Source organism: Dermacentor variabilis, chromosome 5 (genome assembly GCF_050947875.1).
Source record: "Dermacentor variabilis isolate Ectoservices chromosome 5, ASM5094787v1, whole genome shotgun sequence".
In the NCBI taxonomy this organism is placed as follows: domain Eukaryota; kingdom Metazoa; phylum Arthropoda; class Arachnida; order Ixodida; family Ixodidae; genus Dermacentor; species Dermacentor variabilis.
In genome coordinates this window covers 100834047-100859014 of record NC_134572.1, presented here as the reverse complement: position 1 = coordinate 100859014, position 24968 = coordinate 100834047, and the positions used below count along the sequence as shown (strand labels likewise).

Below are 24968 nucleotides of genomic sequence, written 5' to 3'. Positions count from 1 at the left end.
TTCTATGCTCCACCTAACCTCACCAACTTCTGCAACAAATGCTAAGGTTTGTGTCAGCTAATCAGTAACGAGAGCTGGTTGTGTGGTCTGAGAAAGGAGGATGGCTTGCCCCTTCTGCACTAGCACTACAGACCCTTCCGCGAAACTTCCATTCAGTCAAGATGGTGCAGAGGGTGATCCAAGGTAAACGATAAAGGAGCCCTCGTTCTGGTTCTCCATTCTGATTGCTGACACAACCCATAGCTTTTGCTGCACTGTCCAGAGCAGGTGAGACCGAGTACAGAGCAAATGCAAGAACCTGCAATAAACAAAACAAACAAAAAAGAGGGTGGGAGGAGTGGTTTAGAGAAGACTTGCTCACTCTGTGTGGCCCTGAAACACGCTGACCGAGTGTATTGGTTCCCTGAAGTCCCACAGGCGGAACGTCGTGTCCTTGGAGGACGTCACCACCAGACGCTGCGTCGGATGTGCACTGGTGTGGGTCAATTCTTGGTCATGGCCTGCTCGCCAGAGGCACGCAGAAGGAGCAGAGAAAAAAAAAAGACCGGTGTTGAAAAAACCAATACAGCGGATCATAGACAGAAAGTTTATAACAGTCCGAGCAACCGAGAGCTCATTCTTGCAGTCATAAAATATTGCCACATTTGCATTGGAAGCATTTCCTATATGTCTTGCGTATTATAGAACCACACTGACTGATGATGACGCAAGGTCTATTCAATTCAAGTGTCAATAATGGTGCAAGGTCACCTTCATCCTTCTACACAAGCTTGCAAAGGTTAGAATAATGTTTCTTCTTTTTTTGAAATTGTTCCCTTCTTTTTTTAACACAGTGCAATCTAGGGTTCTTAGTTACCAGCACAATTCTGTAATTAATGTGTTAGCATTCGAGCACTCATGCAAATGGAAACCTGCCTGTCGGCTTGTGTACATATGGCAAAAGATGGGAGAGGATCACGCAAGAGAGGAAGTGCGCTGCAGAGAGCACAGCACAGTACCACGCCACCTAGTGCGGAGAGGGGGTGGTGGTGTAGCACACTGGAATGCGGGCCGTACAGTTGGCACTCGACCGTCAGTGGATGCACTTCGCTCCCGGGGAAGTCTAGACACAAGTCACACGTTTAGATAATCGCATTAGTGGCTGCTTTTGTGTTCTGTGTACTGTAAAATTAAAGGTAACAATGGACACTACCCCTTCTACGAGTAGTACAAGTGATCCGGCGCTAGAGCATCGACGGAAGAATGCCAAGGCTATGCGACAAAGAGTCTAGCATGTCTCAACAATCTACACGAAATGGTAACATGCAAAATGGGAATGCACAAAACGGGCAAAACATATTAAAACTAATGCTTACGAATTACTGTCGCAAGAATCTCATTGATAGCCCTCAAAGTTTTTTGTGGGATACACATCAATATTTCTCTTACAGACTGACTGCTATAGTCATCACATGCTACAATAACTTCTACTTGGGGATAGCACCTCCTCTCCATTGGCTTCACTGTCACGTGCCTGGCATGCACTAGGCCACACCTTTAGTCAGCCAGAACTGTGAAGCCACTGTGGCGTCAGGGAAGCTTGCTCATCCCGCACCCTGGAGGCCCGTGTTCAATTCCAACTCGGACCAAAATTTACCAAATTTTCTTTTCAGAGCGATTAACTTACTTTGTTTACAGGAACCTCCCTGAAAAAAGTGACAACAATCTGAGCATTTTTAGACGTACTTTCACTCCTTGTGCCACCAGCCATTTTTGGTACCATCTTTCCACCACACCGATTCTGAAGGATTTTCACGTAATGGGACATACAATTTTTTCGCATTAAAAGTGAATTGTGGGGCTTAATGTCTTGAAACTCCAGAGTGCATTATGAGGGATCCCATAGTGGGAAGATTTTGACCAGCTGGCATTCTTTATTATGGACCTAAGTTTAAATATGTACACAAGTGTTCTTGCATTCGCCCTCACTGAAGTGGCTGTTGCACCCAGGAATCCAGCCCGTTAACTTGGTCTCACCCGCAATAAGAATGGGCTTTTGAACACAACTGAATTTACGCTGTCCCTTTTGTAAAACACTGAAGTACTTGCAAGTGACCAGATAAGCTACACAAAACTCACCAACAAGCTGAATGACAAGCTCTCCCTTCTCAACGTCATAGACATTGGCTGTGCGATCCCAGGATGCAGTGATAACCTGGTCCCCACCCGACAACCAGTCGGATGCTATCACAACACTGCTATGGCCCGTTAGCTCAGTCAAAGGGCTTTTCATCACAAGAACATTGCTTGCAGAGTCAATATCTGGAAAGAAAGACAACTAATTACTATCTGAATGATGAATTAACACAGTTTCCTTGACATCATTATCATTTCCAAAAGACTGTGCTTACCATCCTCCTTCTCTGAAAGGTCAACCTCGTCTTCAGATGAATGCCCTTTCTGTGAAGAGATTGAAATTTGGTAATCGTCAAGTGACTCTATTCAAAAGAAGTAATCAATGACATATGTAGGTAAAGCCCCGTAAAAAATGACGCCACTGAGAGCCCGAATCCTGCTGAACCCTGGGGGCATTGCATCATGCTCACAGAATTCCTGGTGCTAAAAAGATTTCTGGGGTACATATGAAAGCTCGCATGTCTGCACAGAGTTTTCAAGCAGTTGTGATGCAACAGGAGGCCCCCTAGACATCCTGGAGTCAGCTGTGATCATGAGTACAGTGGCTTCATGTTTTCTAATGAACACCGTCCTTGGGTGAAACATGGGTTTGGTGCTCAAATACAGATAAACAATAGACAATGGTTTAAGGACACCAAGACATCAGAGCGAATCACAGCAGTGGTTGTACAGAACACATGAAGTCTTATGTTCAGAGTTTGAATACTGTGTCCACATCTACTGCCGCAATTTACTTTGAGGTTAGTATCCCGAACTACCTAGAAATCCCATGCTATCTCACAAATATCCTTTTCAAAATAAATGAGGAATAACCAGTGCTGATCATATATGTGCTAAGAGATTTATTAGCAGCGGGTGCGAACGGGTAGCAGTCACAAACGTTCGGCGAAGGACAGCAACCACGAGCTCATGCGCGTAGCGATGATGCTGTGGTGCAGGCAGGCTACTCTTCTTCGTTACAATCGCCTTCGGCAGAAAAAGACGCCCTCCTGGTGGCTTAAGGTGAAGAGACTACTATTGGGTCGTAGTACGGCTTAATGCGAGAGACATGGACAAGTTCGCGGCCGCGATGGCGTAGGTCCGTCGATGGCGTGAGGGGCTCTACAATGTAATTGATGGAGGACGTTTGCTCCAGAACACGGTAGGGTCCTAGGTATTTTGCGACAAGTTTTGAGGAGAGGCCGGTGTAGTAGCGGGTACCCGAAGCCATACGAGAGAGCCAGGCGAAAAAGTTGGTGCAGAACAGTCGGCAGGTTGATGGAATTGCTGCTGCCACTGGTCCTCGTTGGAAAAAGAGCGGGCAAGCTGGCGGCATTCCTCGGCATGACGAGCAGCTTCAGATAGCGGAGTACTTTAGGACGCGTCAGGTGTATATGAAAGAATGGTATCGAGCGTAGTAGAAGGTTCTCGTCCGTATAGGTGAAAGTAAGGGGAAAAACCAGTAGTTGCTGGGCCACAGTATTGTACGCACATGTCACGAAAGGGAGAACTTGGTCCCAGTTTGAATGATCAGAGGCGACGTAGATTGAGAGCATATCGCCAGGAGTACGGTTGAAGTGCTCGGTCATGCCGTTAGTTTGCGGATGGTATGCTGTACTGGTGGGGTGGACGATTCCGCATTCGTCGAGTAGTGCCTTCAAAGCATCGGAAAGAAACTGCCACTGCCACCGCCTGCGCCACCGACCGCGAAGATGCAACATCGCGGGCGGTGGCAGTCGGCAGAGCAGCTGTTTCAGCATAGCGGGTCAAGTGATCCACTGCAACAATAGTCCAGTGGTTGCCTGCTGGAGTGGAGGGTAGCGGTACGTATATGTCTATACCAACACGATCAAAGGGCCACCTAGGGCAGGTAAGGGGTAGTGACGGGTAGACTTGTCCGGGAGGTAATTTTCGGCGTTGGCACTGAGCCCAGGAGCGAATGAACTTTCAGACGTAGTTATACATGCCGCGCCAATAAAATCAGATGCGTAGTCGAGCATAGGCCTTGAAGAGGCCAGCATGCGCGCACTGAGGGTCTGCGTAGAAAGCATCGCAGATAAGGTCACGGAGACGGCGGGGTATCACAAGAAGCCACTTGCGACCGTCAGAGAGGTAATTACGACGATAAAGAAGGCCGTCGCGAATGCAGAAGTGGGTAGCCTGGCGGCGAAGAGCGCGAGATGGTGAAGAGGTGGATGGATCAGAAAGGATGCTGATGAGAGATCCAGGGATCCTTGCGCTGCTCCGGCGGCATGTTGCGCAGTGCATGAGATGTAAGTGTGGGCACAAGGGCGGATAGGCAAGCGCAGTCAGCGGAGACCGGTGAGCGAGAAAGGGCGTCAGCGTCCGTGTGTTTGCGGCTGGAACGGTAGAGAACGCGGATGTCGTACTCCTGTTGCTTAAGGGCCCAGCGAGCAAGTCGGCCAGGTGGATCCTTAAGGGTAGACAGCCAACAAAGGGCGTGATGGTCAGCGTCGACATCGAAAGGGTGACCTTACAAATAAGGACGGAATTTTTCAAGGGCCCAAATAATGGCTAAACACTCTTTCCCTGTAACAGAGTAATTAGCCTCGGCCTTTGTCAGAGTTCGGCTCGCGTAGGCAACGACCTATTCATCAAACCCCGCTTTTCGTTGCGCGAGTACGGCGCCAAGTCCAACGCCGCTGGCATTGGTGTGGACCTCTGTGGGGGCTGCAGGATCAAAGTGGCGGAGGATAGGTGGAAAGGTTAGCAGGTGGCGTAATTTTGTGAAGGCGTCATCACAGGTGGGCGACCAAGTGGAAAGTTCTTTGTCGCCACTTAGAAGGGCTGTCAGGGGTGCACTTATGGAAGCGAAATTTCGAATGAAAGAATCGGAAGTATGAGCATAAACCAAGGAAACCTTGAAGCACCTTCAACTTCTTTGGTTGCGGAAAGTCGGTGACAGCGTGGAGCTTGGCTGGATCTGGAAGGACGCTATCTCACGAAACAACGTCGCCACGAATAGTGAGCTTTCGGGCGCCGAAACGACATATTTTAATGTTAAGTTGAAGTCCCGCGTCAGTAAGGCATTTCAGAACTCGCTCGAGACGGCTGAGATGTGTTCGGGAATCAGCGGAAAAGACGACTATGTCATCCAGGTAGCATAAACATGTGTTCCATTTGAGGCTGCATAAAATATTATCCATCATTCTCTCAAAAGTGGCTGGAGCGTTACACAGGCCAAAAGGCATTACGATGAATTCGTATAATCCGTCAGGTGTTACAAATGCTGTTTTAGGTCAATCAGATGGTGCTAAAGGGACTTGCCAGTATCCGGAACGTAAATCCAGCGAAGAAAAGAACTCAGCTCCCTGCAAACAGTCGAGAGCGTCGTCGATGCGTGGTAACGGGTAAACGTCCTTGCGCGTTATCTTGTTCAGACGTCGGTAGTCGACGCGGAACCGAATAGAGCCATCCTTTTTGATGGTGATGACCAGGGACTGTTGGAAGGCTGCATGACGCCATGCTTGAGCATGTCAGCAACCTGGTGGTCAATGACACGGCACTCAGAGGCGGATACTCGTTAAGGGCACTGCCGTAAAGTGCATGACTGCCGGTATCTATCTGGTGAAAAACGGTTGATGTGCGGCCCAAACCGGAAGCATGGCTGTCGAAAGAAGCGCTGAACCTCTACAGGAGAGCAATAAGCTGGCTTCGTTCTGAAGATGACGTGCCATCGTCGATGGAGCAGTGGAAAACGTTGAGGAGTGACTGATCAGCCACAGTGTCACACGTAAGTGCGCCAAGGTCCGCAGAAGTAGAAAGAAACGGCAGGAGCGTCAAAGTTGCAAAAAAATAGTGTCGACCGGTTGAACAAGGCCTAGGCATTCACCATGAAATAAAGCTGAAGGGTATGCCGTGGGATTGTCGACGACCATTTTCGTGACGCCACTGCGAAGAGTAAGGAGAGCAAAGGGCACCGGAGAACATCGGCGGCGAATGAACACCTCAGAGAGCATAAAGAGAACAGTGCCATCAGAAATAGCGGCGCACGACACAGGCACAAGCAGGGAAGAGCATGGAGGGACGGCATTGTCTTCGGACACAAACAGTTTAAACTAAAAGGACCGTTTTCGATAGTCTCAAGGTCGGGAAGTACAGAAAGTTCGAGTTCGGCGTGACAACAGTCAATAACGGCATTATTATTTGCAAGGAAGTTCCAGCCTAATATAATGTCATGGGAACACGAGGGCAGCATGACGAATTCGACGGTATACAGTAGACATTGAATGAAGACGCGAGCAGTACAGGCAGCGAGAGGCGTTATATTTAGAGCATTCGCGGTTCGAAGGGAGAACTTGGAGAGAGGCATCAAAACCTTTTATAGTGTGCGGCAGAGCTCGGCGGAAATTACGGATACGGCGGCTCCTGTATCTACAAGTGCCAGGACGGTGATTCCTTCAACAGAGACTTCAATTACGTTGGCTGGAGAGGGACGAGGGCTTGGGCATTGCAATGTGGACGCAGTCCGTGCCTCGGGAACTGCGGCCATCAGTTTTCCTGCTCGGTGGACATGGGACAGCGCCGCATTGGAGAAAGCGAGCGACGACAGGGAGATGGTGAGCGGCGGGTAGGGGCGGTTGGGCGGTCAGGGGAAAAGGAAGAGGTAGGAAGGCTGGAAGGCGAAGAGGAAAACGGAGCGGGGAAAGGTGGCGCTCGCCGGATGTTCTGAAGAGGAAGCATGCAACGATGACAATGGTGCGCCACGTGACCAGCACCACAGCAAGCAAAACATATTGGGTGTTCATTGAAGGTGCGCCACTGGTGGCGGGTAAGGTCCGAGTCGTGGTTGAGGATTCGGAAAATGCTGTCGGTCGGGTAGCGGCATAGGAGGAAAATGCCGTCGGTCGTGAAGCGGCATAGAGGGCGGAAAAAATGTCGCTGGTCGATGCATAGAGGGCGGCAAGGGCATTTGCGGACGAGATCGGGAAACTGCTTCAGCGTAAGTGAGAGGTGCTGTGACTGGTGTCTGCTGAGCGGCTGAAGGAACTGCTTGAGATACTTGCTCTTGAATGAAGTCGCGGATCGTAGGATGCAAAGCAGGTGGTGGTTCCTGGACAGAAGATATCAAAGATAGCTGGCGGGCGACCTCCGCGCGAACGAATTCCTGAATTTTTACCGACAGAGCAGCATGGTTGTCGTCGACTCCAAGGCTTGACAAAGAGTCGGTGGGCGGGGCGGGACATCGGGTGTGAAGCCGTTGCCTGCGCAACTCGTCGTAACTCTGGCACAATTCTATCACTTCAGCGACAGTGTGAGGACGCTTCGATAATAACATTTGAAACGCGTCGTCCTGAATACCCTTCATTATATGTTTGATCTTCTCCTCCTCTGACATTGACGCATTCATCCGTTTGCAAAGGTCAACAATGTCTTCAATGTAGCTCGTGAAGTTCTCTCCGGCCTCTTGGGATCGTGTGCGCAAACGTTGTTCTGCACGAAGCTTTCTTACTGCTGGCTGACCAAAAATTTGGGTAAAGTTGGTCTTGAAGACCAACCACGAAGTGAGGTCGGCTTCGTGATTTAGAAACCATAATTTCGTAACGTCCGTAAGATAGAATGCGACGTTTCTTAACTTGGTAACATCATCCCACTGGTTATGGGCACTCATTTGCTCATAAGACGAGATCCAATCTTCAACGTCTTTGTCCTCTGTGCCGGAGAAGATAGAGGGATCTTGCTGGCGCAAGGCACCGGCACAAACCAAGGTGGTCGGCGCTGTTGGAGGAGCTCGAGGAGTGCGTGTGTCGTCGGGCATGATGGGGAGTAGAGTGCAACTCTGAAGTTCCAGGGTGGTCGAAACCCAGCACGTCCACCACTTGCTAAGAGATTTATTAGCAACAGGCACAAACAGGTAGCAGTCACAAGCGTTCGGCGAAGGACAGCAAGCCCGAGCTCATGCCGGTAGCGATGGTGCTGTGGCACAGGCAGGCTACTCTTTTTCGTTACATATGCCATAAAATACAAGAACCTGCTTCGTACATTGCACAACGAATGACGTGCAATTTGTATATTCCTACTAAGTCCAACATATGATTTTTGATAGGCTGAATATGGTGCTTCAAAATTCTTATGCAGAGCCCATACTAGCATTTTTGTTATGCTGGAAGGCATGTTCAGTCGTGGATTGATGAGCTAATAAATAAACAATTACTGTAATTAATATTCACTCAATTATCATTTTACTATTCTATTCATACGAATATACTATCCATGGCCAGAAGTAAATGTGAACAAGTTGTTCTAGTTTTCTCTGATGTGGAATGGTGTTTGGGTTTTGCAGAGATATCTGAGCATGGACGCTGTTACGATCCATGGCCAACAGTGGTGCAATGAGTAGCTTTTAACTGCCAGGAAGTGTTAAACGAGAGCTACTAGCATTAATGAGTGACTCGCATGCTCTTCACTGTCACCCAAGTGACACCGCACTGCTGGATGCAGTGCATATCGAAGGTCGAGCTCTAAACTTACATGTTTAATTCACTGAGGACCCCCCACTGCACCACCACATTGTACTGTTACACAAAACTCACACATTCAGTGTAGCATGCAATGACTCACAGTATCACATGTGCCATTTTGTCAACTGGTCAGAAGGCATCAGAGAGCAAGCAGTCAAGACAAACACTGACCAGGGCAACTTGAAACGGAAAAGTACCACACTACTACATCAGTTACAGCCCTCTGAACAGACCATACAATGAATGATTCATTGGAAAACAATAGGTGCAATGTTGAGAGATAGATGAATGTAGATGATATCCTGGTTAAAATCAAAGGGTAGTGGAGGTGGCACATTGTGTAATTCATAGAATAGATAACCATTTGTCTGCTAGACAGAGTAAGAGAATGGGTGCCAAGGAAGAAAAATGCCATCAGCAGAGGTTTAGATGGATGACAATATTAAGAAATTTGCAGATAGAGGATGGAGTTTGCTGATACAGTACAGGGTTGAGGGGACATCAAAGGGAAGAGGCATTCATTCTGTAATGGACCTAAGTGGGATGATGACGACAATGACGACGACAATATTAGCTGACATTAGTTGATGGCTTGAGGCACGTATTGCAAAATTTTGATGTAAATCTAAAAAAAAACCTCTGCTAAAAAAAAGGAAAACAAGAAAGAAAGCTTACCACCAGATCCAGAGCGGCAGCTGCTGACGTGGCAGCCCTCCAGATGTGGGCGCTCTGGTCTCCCGAGGCTGTCACAAGCAAGTCTTGGGTTGGGTGGAAGCGCACAGAGTTCACCGAACCCTCATGTCCCGCATACTGCACAATGCACTGGCCTGTCTGAATGTCCCAAAGTCTGGCAGTATGGTCTGTTAAGTTGGAGTATGAAGGGAAAAGAAAAATAAGACATGAGGAGACCAAAAAAAAAAGAATAAGCTTGATATTGACATTTATTCCTTTTCAAAATTAAGCAGAAGTTGCTCAAGCTTTCCCACTGTGACTTTCCCCTTTCTATTTCTGCATAAGCCATACCTAATAAGGCAAGAGACAGGAGTATCCTACCCTTTCCTTTTTCGCGCCTTTGTGGCTTGTGATCCTGCTGAAACTGGCAGAATGGTTTAACAAATCTACTCCAATGCCATTCCTTTTCACATTTTGTCAGTGGTAAGAGTGGCGCTTCTCCTGGGCTCTTATGGGATTAGCCAGCACAGTACAGTGTATGGTAAAGGTGGCACAGAACCGAGCAAAAGGAATCGCTACATTACACCGGCCGTGTATTCCATTTGTGAAGTTCCACATTTCTTTATTCTGCCATGTTAAGCTTGTGCCCTTGTGCAAAAGAGGCTCACAATATAAGCTTTTTCTTCTTCACAATTTTTTTAGCAGCTTCTGCACATACTGCAATGGCTTGGGTCATGGCATGACCTGCATTCGGTGTACTGGCCAGACTAGTGTACATGTCAGTGGTGTGTGGCATAGAGCTTCCCACAATATCGCAGTTCCACCTGAAAGGCGAAGCACTGATTGCGATAGCAAATTAGCATATAGCTGTACGACGTAAGGATAGTAGCTTTATTGGCTGTATAAACTTGTAAACATTTGCTTACTAACTAAATTAACAATAACAGAATGTGTGAGCGTGACATAACGAGGATGTAGAAAGAAGCAGACACACGGAAACAGCGCTGTGTTTGTGTATCTGCTTTTTTCTAAGTCCCTGTTTAGTCGCGCTTGCACAATCTATCAGATTCAAAACAACTAGCCCGCCAACGTGTTTTAACTAAATTACCAAGCATGGTGTCACGCACGCACAGGAAAACATGAAGACATCTCGCTCGATGAGCTCGGAAACTCGCTGTCAAAATGCTGGAATGAGGATTTGCAGCAGCAGCAAGCGAATTGACCTTCGTGCATCTCTCGCTTCAATGCGAATTAAATGTCGAAAGCACAATGCGTACAAAGCTACTGGCACTGCGTGCACTTTGCAAACATCGCAGATTACTTTCAAGACACACGAGTAGAGCCGTGCATGTCGGATTCGGCCAACAGTGACGTGGTGGCCGTTTATAGTCAACGGTGGCCATTCATTGGCGGCAGTGCACGGACGTTTTTCAATGGCAGCGGCACCGTCAGCAGCATGGAAACCGAAACCACGAATTTAAAACGCTGTTTCGCTACATCCTTCTTTGCTAAACTGGTTGAAATATTGGCCTTTTCACACTAAGGGCTGAGGGACCAAATACAGAGGTGCTGAAAGTGAGAGAAATACAAAATGTTTTGTAAACCTTTTGCTTTTCAGCCAACATATATATAACAAAAATTGCGCACATATCTAAAGGCGTCTATGTTGAGTGTGTTTGTATATTCCTTCCTCCATGAATATGCAGAGCCTTGCTATTCCTTGCGTTGTAGTTGCAAATGTTTTCTGTTTTGCAATGCCTCGGTTCATACGAGATTTTTCCATTGAGCAAAGAGTCAGTGAATCCGTCTAGAATTGCGAAGTCAGCACCGACGCATGTGACACTCTTTAGATATGTTAAACTTGCTTCCACTTGTTCTGAATGAGATTTTGTTTATACAATATGCTTTAGGTAAAAAAAAAATGACTTATTCTGCGACCTACTTTTGCTGGGTACAACCCGCAAGGTGTCAACCAATCAGCAGATGTTATAAGGCACATTCCTGACGGGACAATAAGTGAAATCACTTGTTCAGAATATTAATCACCCTTTGCTTATGTAACTTTTCTTATAATGTCTATTTTCACTGAAGAAAAAGTATTAAAATAATCTTTTATTGTGCAGCAGGTGAAAAAATTTTTTTTCAGTCAAGATACGTTATGATGTGGTAAAAAACAAGTTTGCTCAATTTGTTAACACGTTGCCACCAGGTTGAATAAACAAAGTGTGGATTAGCAGAAATGCAGTTATTTCCGAAATTACTTCCATGCACACATAACTATTCCCCCCCCCCCCTTAAAGAAAATGAGAGTTCTTTTTTCGAGTGCAGCTATCGGTGTCAGTTGCATTCAATTTTTATATGAATGCTACAACAAAACAGCACCACGCAGTAGACATGTAGCATTTTTTGTTACGTGTAGAAATGTAGAAAAACTCCTTCGAATGCAAAGGTTGGAATAATGCGAAAAGTTCCAACTGGCATCTTAAACACATCGGGGCTCTATCTTGCCACGAGTTGCATCTCTCGTGTTGATGCAGTTTTCAGACATTGCCGATGCTACCAGCAACTACAGTGCCCATGACCCTCAAGCCGCGATTCCAACGTGCCGAGGACACTGTTTGTCCACGTTGCACCATATTGCGCTACTGAAGAAGTTTCAGAATCCCACATTGTGCTGACTTGCGACAACACGCATGCGTCGACACGTGTAGACCAGGGTTGCTTTTGCTTGTATTGTGTTGCTTTACTGCTTCCTTGCTTGACATGATTCTATGCTTGGGCCGGGCGAAATAATTAAACAAGACAACAAAATCTCAAACGAAGCTGGATCGACTTAAAGAAATCTTTAGTCTTATTTAAACGGCGCGCCGATCTCGCCGATCAGTTTCGTCAGCGGTGCAGCGAGAACAGTCGGCAGCTCGGCGCACACCTGCATGTGACACTACCACACGAGAGAGCCGGCAAGACGTCCATACGGCATCCGCAAACGTCTACTTCGGTGTCCGCCATTCGTGTGCCCAAAGCCGCAGTAGACGCCGTGAATGTCTCCACACTCTCCGCTCCGTAGGGGGTGGCGGGCGAGGAGGACATCGAGGCACCCTAGAAGCCGCCAGAGAAAAGCGCCGACCCTCCCTCTCCCACCTGTCGCCTGATCCTCATGCCTCGCTCGCGCACGCGAGATTGAACAGCGTTCACCGGCTCACCCTCTAACGATTTCACTCGCACATACGGTGCGCAGCGACGGCGACGCCGACGGCAGAACTGCGCCTGGAATGTCCATACAATTGATATTGCAATAAAAATTACTGGAGGGCACTAGTTGCACTAATGCCTATGGGAGCTGGAAATGTGCTGGGGTTCAGCCAGCAGGGGATTGATGGGCAGTGCGTAGATTTTCCTAAACTTTGTGTTTCTGGCTTCAAAAAGATTTGCGACCTTGCGACTTGATAATTTTTGACAAAATATTGTCTTATAAATGCAGCAGTTTGCAGTTATTTGCTTGTGCACAGCGACTTACGACCTGGTCGTGCTTAGAAAATGGTAACTGATTGGAAACTTATAAAATATGAACAATAGTGCCACAAGAATGTCTGAAACTACTAGTACGACTATAATACAGATCCATGACTACACAACGTACCAATGGTAGCTGAACAATGACAGCACCAGAGTTCTCTCTAGTAATTTTTGTAGAAAATTCTATGGTGTTTGTGGTAGCACATGACAACCACCTACGTTTTCCATGATGTAATGTGTGACCTGTCGAACACAAACACATGCTGCTCTCAGCATTTGTTCTCAAATATTCACCTAATAATTAAGGTCTCAGTGTGGCTCGGGGACATCAAGGTGCCATACTATTTGAAGCGGTTCAGCAACGATCCACTGAATAAAAAAAAATATGTGATGAAATTTTGTACCAGTTTCCTAATGCTTTTTCTAAATAAAGCAAAAAGTGAGAGAAAGAATGCATTAGGATATGAGGCATGTGGCGCACCAGAAAGGAGTAACGTGCGAGCAGTACAAAGGGAAGGGAGCGGGGGAGAGGGCACCTCCACCACCAGAAGTGCGGTAGGCCTAAAAATTAGAAAGACAGAACGCATTTTTTTTTTTTTTTTTTGAGACACTGACCTGCGGATGCTGTTGCAATGACCAAGAGGCCCGAGCGTGATGTGCTGACCTCCCAGACCCCATCGCGATGGCCAAAGTAGCTCACAGCCAGCTGACAGCTGAGGCTGGATGTCTTGAAGCTCGAGACGATGCGACTGGTGGAAGCTTTCAACTTGTATGTACTCTTTATTTTCTGTGACAGCTGGCTTGCTGCAAAAGGAAAACAAAAACAAAAAACAGAAATGAATTGACAAGAAAACGTATCTCTACTCTTACAAATCACAAGAGTTTCAGTGTACATACAGGGTGCACATACAAATGACATGTAGCTGGACTGAACCAAGGTAATGTTTGATGTTGCTTGGAGATATATATATATATATATATATATATATATATATATATATATATATATATATATATATATATATATATATATATATATATATATTGCATTATGCCTAATAACATAATCAGTCTTAATCTGGCCAGCTACGAAGCATTTGCATATTTTTAAGGTTTGGCTCAAGGTAAACACCCTGTATAATTAAGAGACTCGTGGTGGGGCACCGTAAATATTGCACCTAACAAAATACTAGCATATGGCGAAGAATGTAGGCAGCGCCCACGTTAACGAACAAAAAATGGATGAACCCGCCGTGGTTGCTCAGTGGCTATGTTGTTGGGCTGCTGAGCACGAGGTCGCGGGATCAAATCCTGGCCAGGGCAGCCGTATTTCGATGGGGGCGAAATGCAAAAACACCCGTGTCCTTAGATTTAGGTGCACGTTAGAGAACACCAGACGGTCGAAATTTCCGGAGTCCTCCACTACGGCGTGCCTCATGATCGGAAAGTGGTTTTGGCACGTAAAACCCCATAATTTAATTATTTTTTTAATGGATGACAAGAGCACTCGGCGGCTATAATGATAAATTAGAACTCAGTTGCATCCCTCACAACTATTCAATCAATAATTTCGATAAAGATCTGGTAGCTCACAAACACGCACCAAGGCATGCTGCGACCACACGAGATTTATTTCTCACAAACTCCCGCACAACGTGAAACGAGCTCAACCTCTGCGCACTCCTGCTATGAGGGAAAGAAAGCCTTCAGCCTCATCGAGGGCAAGAGCAGGCGAAGTGAGCACTAACACGCAAGAAATAAAATGAAGAAATCTAATACTCAGTATTTTTTTAAAGACTTATTCTTGACCAGAGAGAGAGAGAGAGAGAGAGAGAGAGAGAGAGAGAGAGAGATTTACAGAAGGGCAGATACGTCGGCCTCAGCTATAACTTCATCTGGCTTGCTCTACACTGGGGAAAAGGGACGGGGAAGAAGAGAGATGATGATGATGATGATGATGATGATGATGATGATGATGATGATGACGACGACGACGAAGACGACGACGACGACGACGATGGTGGTGGCGGAAGAGGTGAGTATATACAAGTTGACAGCGTCGTGGCATCTCTAAAGCCGTGCGCCCAGCCCAGTGGTTTGGAGAAAGGCTATAGCGGCACTTGGTTATCAACGCTGCGCTGTTTACATTAGGCCAAAGACCCAAAAGAAACTTGTCTGATAGCGGCCTCTCACCGACGTTTGCAATGGAAGAGACCAGTTGCTGTCGTTCTTGGGCGTACGCGGGACAAAGCCAAATATGTGATCAAGTGTTTCTGGCACCTGACAGTATTCACAATTCGGGGTAGTATCACTGAAACCTATCAGATGTCTATAACGGCTGGTAAATGCGACACCAAGGCGAACTCGGTGTACCAGGTTTGTTTGGCTTCTTTGGAGCTTGTGAGGCATACGAATTTTCATTTCTTGGTCCCACTTATTTACTCGCTTGTGTCGTCGATCTGGTTGAGTCCAGCATCCCAGCGTACGGTTGCGTATTACGCAAAGAAGTTGGGCGTTTGTATCGAAAACAGGAACGGTCAATATCACAAAGAATCCCATGCACTAAGCCCTACGACACCGGGACGCACTGCTAAAGCTGCAGCTCGCCTGTCTAAAGCTTTTGCAATGGCTTTCACCTCTGCACACCGTCGCATAGCGCTAGTTCGCGTTACAGCATCTACACTGTTTGCTGTTAAAATTCCTTCAGAAAATGACAAAAGCTGTTGTTCGTGGTCGCTTAAAACGGTTCTGCCAGCAGCAACTGCAGACACCACCGAAATCGCCTGCTAAGCCGCCAAGGCTTTGCTTACAAACACATTTTCGAATCGGTTGAAAGCAAAACTTTCGTATAAGTGGTTGAATGAATGGTTTAAAACTGCTTAAGCTTCTACTACTTCTAGCCGAGTTAGAACATTGCTGCAAGATTACTTGATTAGATTAGTTGCGCTACGCGTGTTCCGTCATCACATTGTTCACGTCTGATACATGATCGCGCGGTCTGCAAAGCCTCGGAAATGCTAAAATACGACGTTTAAGTTTCCTCCAGACGCAATAAGCCGTCGTTCGCGCGCATAGTGCGCCGCAAGCAGTCCTCGCCGCTAATACGCCGTGCGGATTAGCGATGAAATCGCGCCCGCGCAATTAAGCCTCTTAGACAATGCGTCACACCGCGCTAATCTCGCGCGCGCGCTATCTCTGCCGCTGCGCAGACCTCGGGTCCACTTCACGGCACGCACGAAGAGCGCACGGCAGCGCGGGTCACGGTCAGGTCATTCGCGGCGCTCGTATCGACCGCGCACCGGTGTACGGTAAACAATGCCTGCGAGCCGGCTTCTGTTCCCCGCCCACGTCCCTCCCCTGCCAACTGATCTGCTCCCACGCGTAAAAAAAACGCTCTACCTCTGATTCCTCATATCAGAGAGCGACGAACCGAGCGACCAGTGCGTGAGTCCCTCGCTCCGAACAATCAACGCCGCACTTTTACCTGGCCAACTTCCGCGCAGTGCAGCGAAAGCTGTGGGTCGCGCGAGCCATGCAGCAAAGAGAAGCAGAAGAAAGGCTTCTCCACAGGTCCACTTTAGATCTGGAGACATCGACTGAACGGAAACCTCACGGAAGGATTAGTAGCGCATAAGTGAGCGAGCCCTTCTTACTTTCTCTCGAACGCGCAGCGCCGGATCTCGTTACTGATTGGCTGGGCACGAGCCCTAGGCTCCGCTGCCTTGCACTGCACAAAATTGGAGCGCTCCGGCGATGGCGTGAAGCGAGGCTGGTGCGAGCGACCTTGGGCGCCGCTTAGACAATGGGGCCCTGCCGGGCAGGTAGTGCGCGAAACATAATAGAGGAGAGGGAGAGGGAAAGAGAAAGGCGATGGAAATGCAGTTTGCCGACTCAATATACCGGAATATCCGACGCGCAGCGAGCCTCCCAGCACGCACCTTTCCACTCCTCACGCGGAGAGCGGAAGGGTGGCTGGTTGCAGTGTAGGTGAAGACCGACCGCACGCGCGCTATCGGGCATGGCCCATCTGGACCGGTCGCGCGTTGAGAAGGGGGTGCAGGGTCGGTTGCGACGCACTAAAATAAGCGAACGACCGCAGAAGTGAGAAAGAGAGAGAACAAAACAAAAACAGTACGAGTTCCAGACAAGGACGTCGTTTCACACACGTACTCTGTCAAGTAATCGTCGTCTACGCCAGGCAACAACAGCCCAGGTGGGTCAATAAACCTCGCGACAAGCGTCGGCGCGCTACATCGCACATTTGAAAAGAAATACAGACTTTAGTCGCTGGCAAGCAAACAGAGTCCCGTCGAAAGTCGATTTTCCTCTTCAATATAGAACGGAAAGTACACGGTACAAAAAAAAATAAAAATTGCGAGCCGATGACCAATGGTAGGCCGAGAAATGTGCGACGGTAGAGAGATTAAAAAAGAAAACTCCGGTTTACTCTTCCGGCGAGTGGGCCCGCGCGATAACATGACGACAGAATAAAGACACGCCGTTAAGCGGCCCAACCGATCGGTCGATAAGAAACCGGATACGCACACAAAATGGCAGAAAAGATACGTCTGTGTCATTCAATGCGTATACGTGTGCGCAGATATTGTCCTCGTACGTAATACGCGTTCGAAAGATACCCTGTACACCAATACCATCCTTGTGGTTTCTTTCCTTTATCGCGTCGCTCCGATAAATATAACTCCCCATAACTTCGCGTTCATCAACATAAGCGGCGGAGAGACGACGCCCCACTGATAAGGACCAGACATAACACCCGAGCAACATGGAAATCGCGACCCTTTTCGCAGCTCAAGGTCGCGAGAGCCGTCGTACTACACCAGGCGTTCGCACCAGCACGGCGACTGTTAATCGTCAACGCTCAAAACAAATCACGTCTGGTGCTGGAAAAACACGGGGAACGCGGGAGATGGAAGTTCAAGACGACGAGCAAAACGAGAACAAAATAAAAGCGAGAACCAAGGTTTCGACAAGTGGACTTGTCCTGAAATAAAGAAAAGTCCACTTGTCAGAACGTTGGCTCCCGCTTTTAGCTTGTTTTCGTTTTGCTCAACGACTAGTGCTAGTCACTGCACCGACGGCGAGGAAGATTTCTAACAAGCGGGCGATCTTTACGCCTTCAATTGTATCGGAGGAAATGAACGATTAATTGAAGTTGAAGTTTATTCAAAATAGGAAAAGTACACAGGAAATGTTGTACAGGACATCTGAATCCCTAGCTCTAGGCTAGCTGAGATCCATGCTAGTTATAATTCACAATCTTAACAGCAATACGACAAAAAATAAATCATATATACATAAACATTCATCTATAAACACAAGACAGGGTACATGTAATAGCCACGAGAAATTCACAGAACGGAATTTGTATTTAGTAAATTATACACTGCAAGTGTATAATTTACGAAAACGAAAACGTAATCAGCACGCGCGAATATTTCTAGCGAGCCGCACTTAACTTGCCCCAGAAGTAAAGATTTATAAAGGAGTACAACGAGAAAAGTTTAATAATTTTACATTGGTAACTTATTCTTTGAAACCTCCAATTTCGTTAAATTTCATGGCTAATGCGTTGAATACTAGAGGAGAAAATGAAGGTCAAAGTTTTTTTTTCTCTTAAAACGCGCCGGAACATCAGTATGTACGTCACGGATTTCAAAGTATCTTCTCGCATTCGGGATGTTGTAAATCAGTGAAAGTCGTGAAACTTGCTAAGTTCGGTCTCTCGAGCGTTTATGATACTGCAATGAAAAAAAAAAAGCAAGGAACATACAGACCCGAGCTGGAGCAGTCAAAATCTATGACGTCACGGCGAGAAAGTACGGGAACATCAAAGCGGCGCCGCCACCTTATTCTCGCTTTCGCCTCTTCAGCACTAGGGAGGAGGAGGGGGGGGAGGCGTATTCTTTAAGTGTCCACTAAGTGGACTGTCCATTTCAGCACGCGCTGGAATGGATATAGAGCTTGAGAGCCAGCGGTGACGATTGGCGCTTGCCCTATACCGGCTTCGAGCTATATCCGATCAGTGCACGCTGAAATGGACAGTCCACTTAGCTCTCTCTGTCAAAGTGCCCCCCCCCCCTTTTTTTTCCTACTTAAGGTATAGCTAATATAACTGCAATTTCTTTTTCTTTAGCGTGCCGCTGACCGATAGGGCTACAGTTTGATGCAACGAGTGTAACAACGATGACTCAACTGCAAAATAATTCACACTTCTAAAAAAGAATAAGGGTGTAATTTTACAACGTACGACCGAATCGCCCTCTTGTTTCGTCTCAGGACCCCATCCTCCATAAAATCCTGCAAAAACGGATTTCGCGCGAATTGTATGCGGCGAACCTAATTTAGGCCTAACATGGGTAGCAAACCCGGCGCTCAGTGATGCACTTACTCAAACGCGGTTAAGAAAAAAAAAGAGAGCGAGAAAAAAAAAACGCGGTTAAAGAGGAGTGCTGCGATTTCACCGCACACTTATTGGCGTTCACGGGCACCAACCGTTCAAGGGCCACTGATTGGCGGGGGTTATCATTAAGCGCGCATTCAGTTCGACAGAAAGGCGCGCTTAACTCGGCACCGCACTGTTGCGAAAGAAGGTGGCGCTGCTTTCCGCCACCACGACCACCACCGCGGGGCCCAACTTTCGATAAGTGTGTCTTGGTCTCGGAGCCTGCAGGGTGCGCAGGACGAAATGAAGACGAAACATTAACTCTCTCAAGGCACATTCACACCGAAAGCGGCGCGTCTAAGCGGCCAAGCGGATTTTCAACGCGGTGAGGCGGTGAGCGCGTACGCCTGTTCAGACCGGACAAGCTTGCCTGGCGTCCCGCGTCCTACGGAAGGCGGGGCATCTCGCAATTTCTTTAGCAATGTCAGGGACGTGCCGCCATCTCGCGGCACTTTGGGTTTGTACGCGCACTTTCGATATTTTTTTCGTCGTGGGTTGGCGCGCTCCCGTCCGCTATCTACTTCTGCAAAATGATGAGCTCAGACGAAGACGAGATCGTTGGCATTTTACTCGCCCCTTGTGTAGCGCTGTTACAAATATTGAAAAGCGACAACACAAGACAAGGGCCAAAAAAAAAAAAAGAAGTATAAAGCGACGACACGGCGCCGTGTCGTCGTTTTATACCTTCTTTTGTCCTTGTCTTGTGTTGCGCTGTCACAAACCTTACTATGAATCCCAACCAACTGGCCCAACTTGCCGTGTTTACGCCTTTCAAGAACATAAGCGAAAAGCCCAGAGAAAGACATTTGTTTACATTCGTTCACCAGCGCTTCCTCAGTGCCGGGCTCTGATTGGCTGCGGCCAAAGCGGCCAACTTGTCCGCGCGGAAAAAATCGGTCCAGGCGCGATCCGGCCAAGCGGCCGCGTATTTTCCGCAAAGCGGAAAATCCGCGGCCGCTTGGCCGCATCCGCTTGGCCGCTTGCCCGCTCCGCCTTCGGTGTGAACGTGCCTTCAGACTTGGGTATAAATAAACGCAAAGGGATCGAAGATTCCCCACAAAAAGCCCGAACGCCGTTCCCTGCCCAGCAATAATAAAAACAATTTGTTCGCCTTTGACAGGGGTTAGGGTGGCTGGGCGGGCGAGTCCTTTATGTCACGTATCCTGATACGCAGAAATTCGGGGGTGATGATGGGGAGGAGAGGGGAGCATGTGGCCGCTGTGCCCCCTCCCTTACCCGGCTGCGCCCCCTAATATGTCGACTTGCTAAACAACATATTATATATTTGTGCTGAACACTAATTCTTACGCGAAAAATGACTGACGTTGCTATAACGCACGCTGCGGCAACTAAGCTTTATTTGACAGGCGGCCTTCTTCATTTCGCTACGGCAGGAGCTGCTGGTAACTGACTGGACTGTTTCTTCATATTGGCTCGCTGGACAAAATAGTGAACGAAGGGTTATTACACGAAAATAGGAGGCAACTATCATAAACAAGCAAATTTAAAGTGAAAGGAGCGAGGACTACACTGCTCGGAAAATGCTCCCCCGCACGTGTTGTTGTTCCTGTCATGCGTGGTGTCCACTACAGTGGACATTAAAAAAAAAAAGTGTTCTACAGAAAGAACTTGGCTTCACACAGCCACAAGATCGTCAGGTCCTGATTTCGAAGGATTCTTTTATCCCGCGTAGACAATTATACGTACTGAACGGCAATGTCAAAATAGTTATAAAGTGAAAGGGGCGAAACACGTGTGAATTACTCACCGGAACAACATGACGACATTTTTGAAGCCGAGTTGGAGGAACACGGTGGTTCGTGGCCCCTTCAAGGGCAGCTATAGAAAACTTCTGCCCACTGAAGTTGACACTCTATGCACAAGAGCTTCTCGCAAGCACTCAACTTCCTCCAAAAATCACCGAAATTTGTCCACTGTAGTGGACAGCGTGCAACAAAGGGTTAACAGACGCCCAGGGCGTAAAAGAAGTTGCAAAATACTTCGGGAATACAGATGCGGAAAAAGTTAAGCTCCGCGGCTGCACGAGAAAATACAAGCGCGTTCGTGTTGCTTTACGGCGTTGTTTGAACGGGCACGGCTGCATTTGTGCAAGGCGAACGATCTTATGCTGTGGTTTTCAGACAGTGTAGTTCGTCCGAGTCTGTATATTTGTTACGTTGGAGTGGTGCTGGCCCGCGAGACAGCGCACACTATCAAAAAAAAAAATGCTCTGGAAAACAGCTACGCGTAAGCGTTCAACGGCAACAGTTATGAGTCTAAGCAAATATTGTGATGACCTTATGTCATTGCGGCTCATCTTAAGTGTACACGCAGCGACGCGCGTGGTCATTTAACATCCACATCCGACGCTCCACGTTCGCAATATCCGGCTTCTCGGAAACACATCGCCCTGCCCGCTTCACGCAACAATCGAGGCCCGTGGCTCAAGCTGGAGATACATTTGCGCCATCTGTGAGACTCTGCTGCTGCTGTTGTCCCTCGCTGCCATCCGAAAACCACCAAACAAGCGCATGAAGAGCCGGGTGACCTTGAACTAACAACTGCCACTTATACAGTCTCTCACCGACGAAGAAAATCAATAGGAGAGCTCCTCCACTGTCCGCAACTGATCGCGCCGAATGAAAAGAGGGGTTATTAGGGCAGAATACGCGAGCCCTCCTCGTTCCTTTGGCGCACGCAGCCAGCTGTCGTCACTGATTGGCCGACAAGTGATCTAGTCTTCACTATACTACTATTGGTGTAGGTGAAACGGAGTGCCTGTCGCTCGCCCAAGACCAGCACCGCCTGCAGTGTTGGTTCTCTCGACCTTTATCCTATACGAAGGACACAGCGCACTGAAAACGTTAGTCCCGCCTCCTCAAGACGCGTTAAACCAACAGCGGGTTTTCTGGCTCCCTTCCACTCGGCCGCGCCGATATAAACACTCGGCAAACTGTTTATCTACGGAAGAGAAATGTCCGCTTCACCGAAACTCCCAAGGACAAACAAACTCGCGAGCGGGCAGACGAAACAAGAAGCGACGTGTAGCAGAAGGCGCGCCGACGCGACGGCCAGTCGGGAAACAATGACAAACTGCAATGCGCCATGGTTAGATACATCGACGACGGTATAAGAGCAATTGGGCACTACCATACCCGCGCTGCGGCGCAAGCCGTTTATTTGCTCCCGATCGGTCCGCCGTCTTTCTTCGGGAAGGCTACATATACCTTCAACAACCGCACGAAGGAGAATGGGGAGGAAGAGAGCCCAGTTTCCTCTTTTTTTTTTCTTGACAAAATATTTTCATTTCTTTCGCCAGAAGCAATAACGGGGCAACGAGTTACAAATCCGTTTGCGTTGACTGCTCGCCACCGGATCTGCTAAAACAATACACTATAGCAGTCAAAGGCTCAGCGTAGGTCAGAAAAGAACTCGGACTGGCTTCCCTCACCGAACGTCTCAAACGCAACCTTTCTAAAGGAACACTAGAGAAAGGGACACTAAGTCAGTTTAAGGTAACGGCATATTCTTTCAAAACTATTTTTGTTAATTTTGCAGAAAGAGGTAGATTAATATGCAAGAATAAATAAACAAAGCGCAAAATTCCTTTCAAAAAAGGTCACCGGCGATTATGATACTCCCTAATGCGAAATTTGAGCACAGCTCTATACGTGTTTTCATTTCGCGATATATTGGCTGGCGCGGACAATCTGTCTCGTGCGGCACACTGCAAACGGAGCTAAAGGTGGCGCGGCTGCCTCGCTAATCGGGAGATCGCGAGAGGCAGCGCGTGGGTGTCGCGTGGGCGTATTCACAGCAGCCCCTTGCAGACATACACCCGCTCACGCAGCGCTTTGTTTCCATGTGTGGTATCGATCAACGCGCTCGCCGCATGCCATCGGTGAACAGACGACGGCGCGCTACTCTGGTGACATCTCGTAGCGGTCATCGCCGCGGAGCCCGTCTTGCGCGGCACTAAGCTTTTCTTCTGACGCTTTCACCATACCCTCCTCCTCCGCTTTCCTCCTCGCTATCGCCGTCCGTCTCTCGCTGCGCTCCGCGTTTGCTCTCTCATCTTTCGCTGTGTTAGTTCGCTCGGCTACGCCGAGGGCCGACGCTGACGTGAAACGCAGGTACGGGAGCTTAAGAGCTGCGCTCTAAAACATTCTCGCTTCGATATCCCATGCGCGGGTTTACGTCAGGGTGGCGTCATGGATTTCAAGGTATATATTTTCGCACTCGGGCTGTCGTAGCACATGAAACGTGCTCGAAACTTGGCAAGTTGTCTTTGGCACCTTTTAAATATACCACTAAGTCCTTCCTTATCGATTAATAATAAGATTAACTAGGACTGAGTTGGCGCCGTCTGTGTCCGTGACGTTAATGTGAGCTATAATACGGAAACTTCAAGGCGACGTCTCCACTCGTCCGTCGTGTTTTATGTCATTTCTGACCTACCAGGCTATAATCAAAGTCAGAGTGGCGTTTATTGGTATTAGTAGGGTAAGTCCTTTTTAATATAACCCATATTATGCATTTGTTTAGGGTCCCTTCAAGCAAGACCTTTAGCGTTGCATCGACTTTCCAAGCCTATATAGCATTAAGAATTAAACGAAGTGGGAAAAAATACGCAGCTAAGAAACTAGAGTTTCGACTTAAGCTTGTGACTAACAGGGTTTGTAATAGCAAGTCTCGCTTGCACACCGTGCTGCTAACGTAGGTGCTCCTGCTCATCAACTGCCGCTTGAGGTGCGTGTTCTCAATGGCGTAGCTAGAATTTATTTTTAAAATTTTTTTTGAAGGGGGGGGAGTGGGAGGGTGCACGCACTCGACCGGGAGCAGGGAGGAAATTTTTGGCCAACGCCTCCTAGATAGCGCAAGGTCGGTGCACTTCGATGCATGACGTCGTGCCACTTTGCCCGAATGTGACAGAATCTAATGGGGATGATCCTGCGTAAGCCGCGATGATCCTGACGCCACCGCTCTCGTCAAGCCGGGCTTGGCAATAAAAATTTCGGTCCAAGTAGCACGACGTCATAAAGCATAGTCCATATATCTGTTGTCTACGAGGCGTTGGCTAGGCAGGCGTCATATACTAAGTACGGCGAACGAACGTTCGCTCGTAACTTCCAGCTAGACAGTTACTGAGGCCAGCAGCCATCGCCGTCCCTCGTATTCCTTATATACATGTATATAGCTGAATACACAGCCACTCAGAGTCGCTACTAGTACAGTCCCAAATATTAGCCGCCAGCCAGCGAACCATTTCTCTGACAGATCGCCAACTGGGGCGTTTCGAAACGAAAATGATACTCTTCTCGACAATGAGGAAAGAATCTAGCGGGAACGGAAAGCTGAACGAGAAGGGTCAGATAAGGGGGGCAGAGAGAAGGGGTCGCGTGGTGCCCAGCGGCGGTGCAGCATTGCGCGAAGACCGTAATGCCGCTGCGGTGGGCTAGAAGAGGGCCGGTGAAAAAATGAAGCGGAGAAGGGGAACGGCTCCAGAGCGTCGCAGAGGCACGCGCGCCGCCCGGAAGGAGCTTGCGGCCCCCTTGCGTCTGTATCTGATCGGGTTAATAAGGCAGGACACGGCTCCGATCGAAGCCACTTGGCCGACGGCCTGGGGACGGGCTCCACCTTCCGGCCACGGTCATTACGAAAAGCACGGAGAGCGCGGTTGC

The 24968-nt window shown here is 48.1% G+C and overlaps 1 protein-coding gene across 4 annotated transcripts in view; it reads right to left on the bottom strand.

The window, feature by feature from the left end:
* The window catches only part of Wdr37 (WD repeat domain 37), a 200107-nt gene that overhangs the window by 10418 nt on the left and 164721 nt on the right, over positions 1 to 24968 (bottom strand). For all 4 annotated transcript variants that reach the window (XM_075693203.1, XM_075693202.1, XM_075693204.1 and 1 more), the window contains 5 exons: positions 13440 to 13628; positions 9312 to 9496; positions 2391 to 2439; positions 2119 to 2301; positions 362 to 500 (listed from right to left, as the gene is read on the bottom strand). In XM_075693203.1, coding sequence (XP_075549318.1) covers positions 362 to 500; positions 2119 to 2301; positions 2391 to 2439; positions 9312 to 9496; positions 13440 to 13628 — 745 coding nt within the window. The remainder of the gene's footprint in view (positions 1 to 361; positions 501 to 2118; positions 2302 to 2390; positions 2440 to 9311; positions 9497 to 13439; positions 13629 to 24968) is intronic.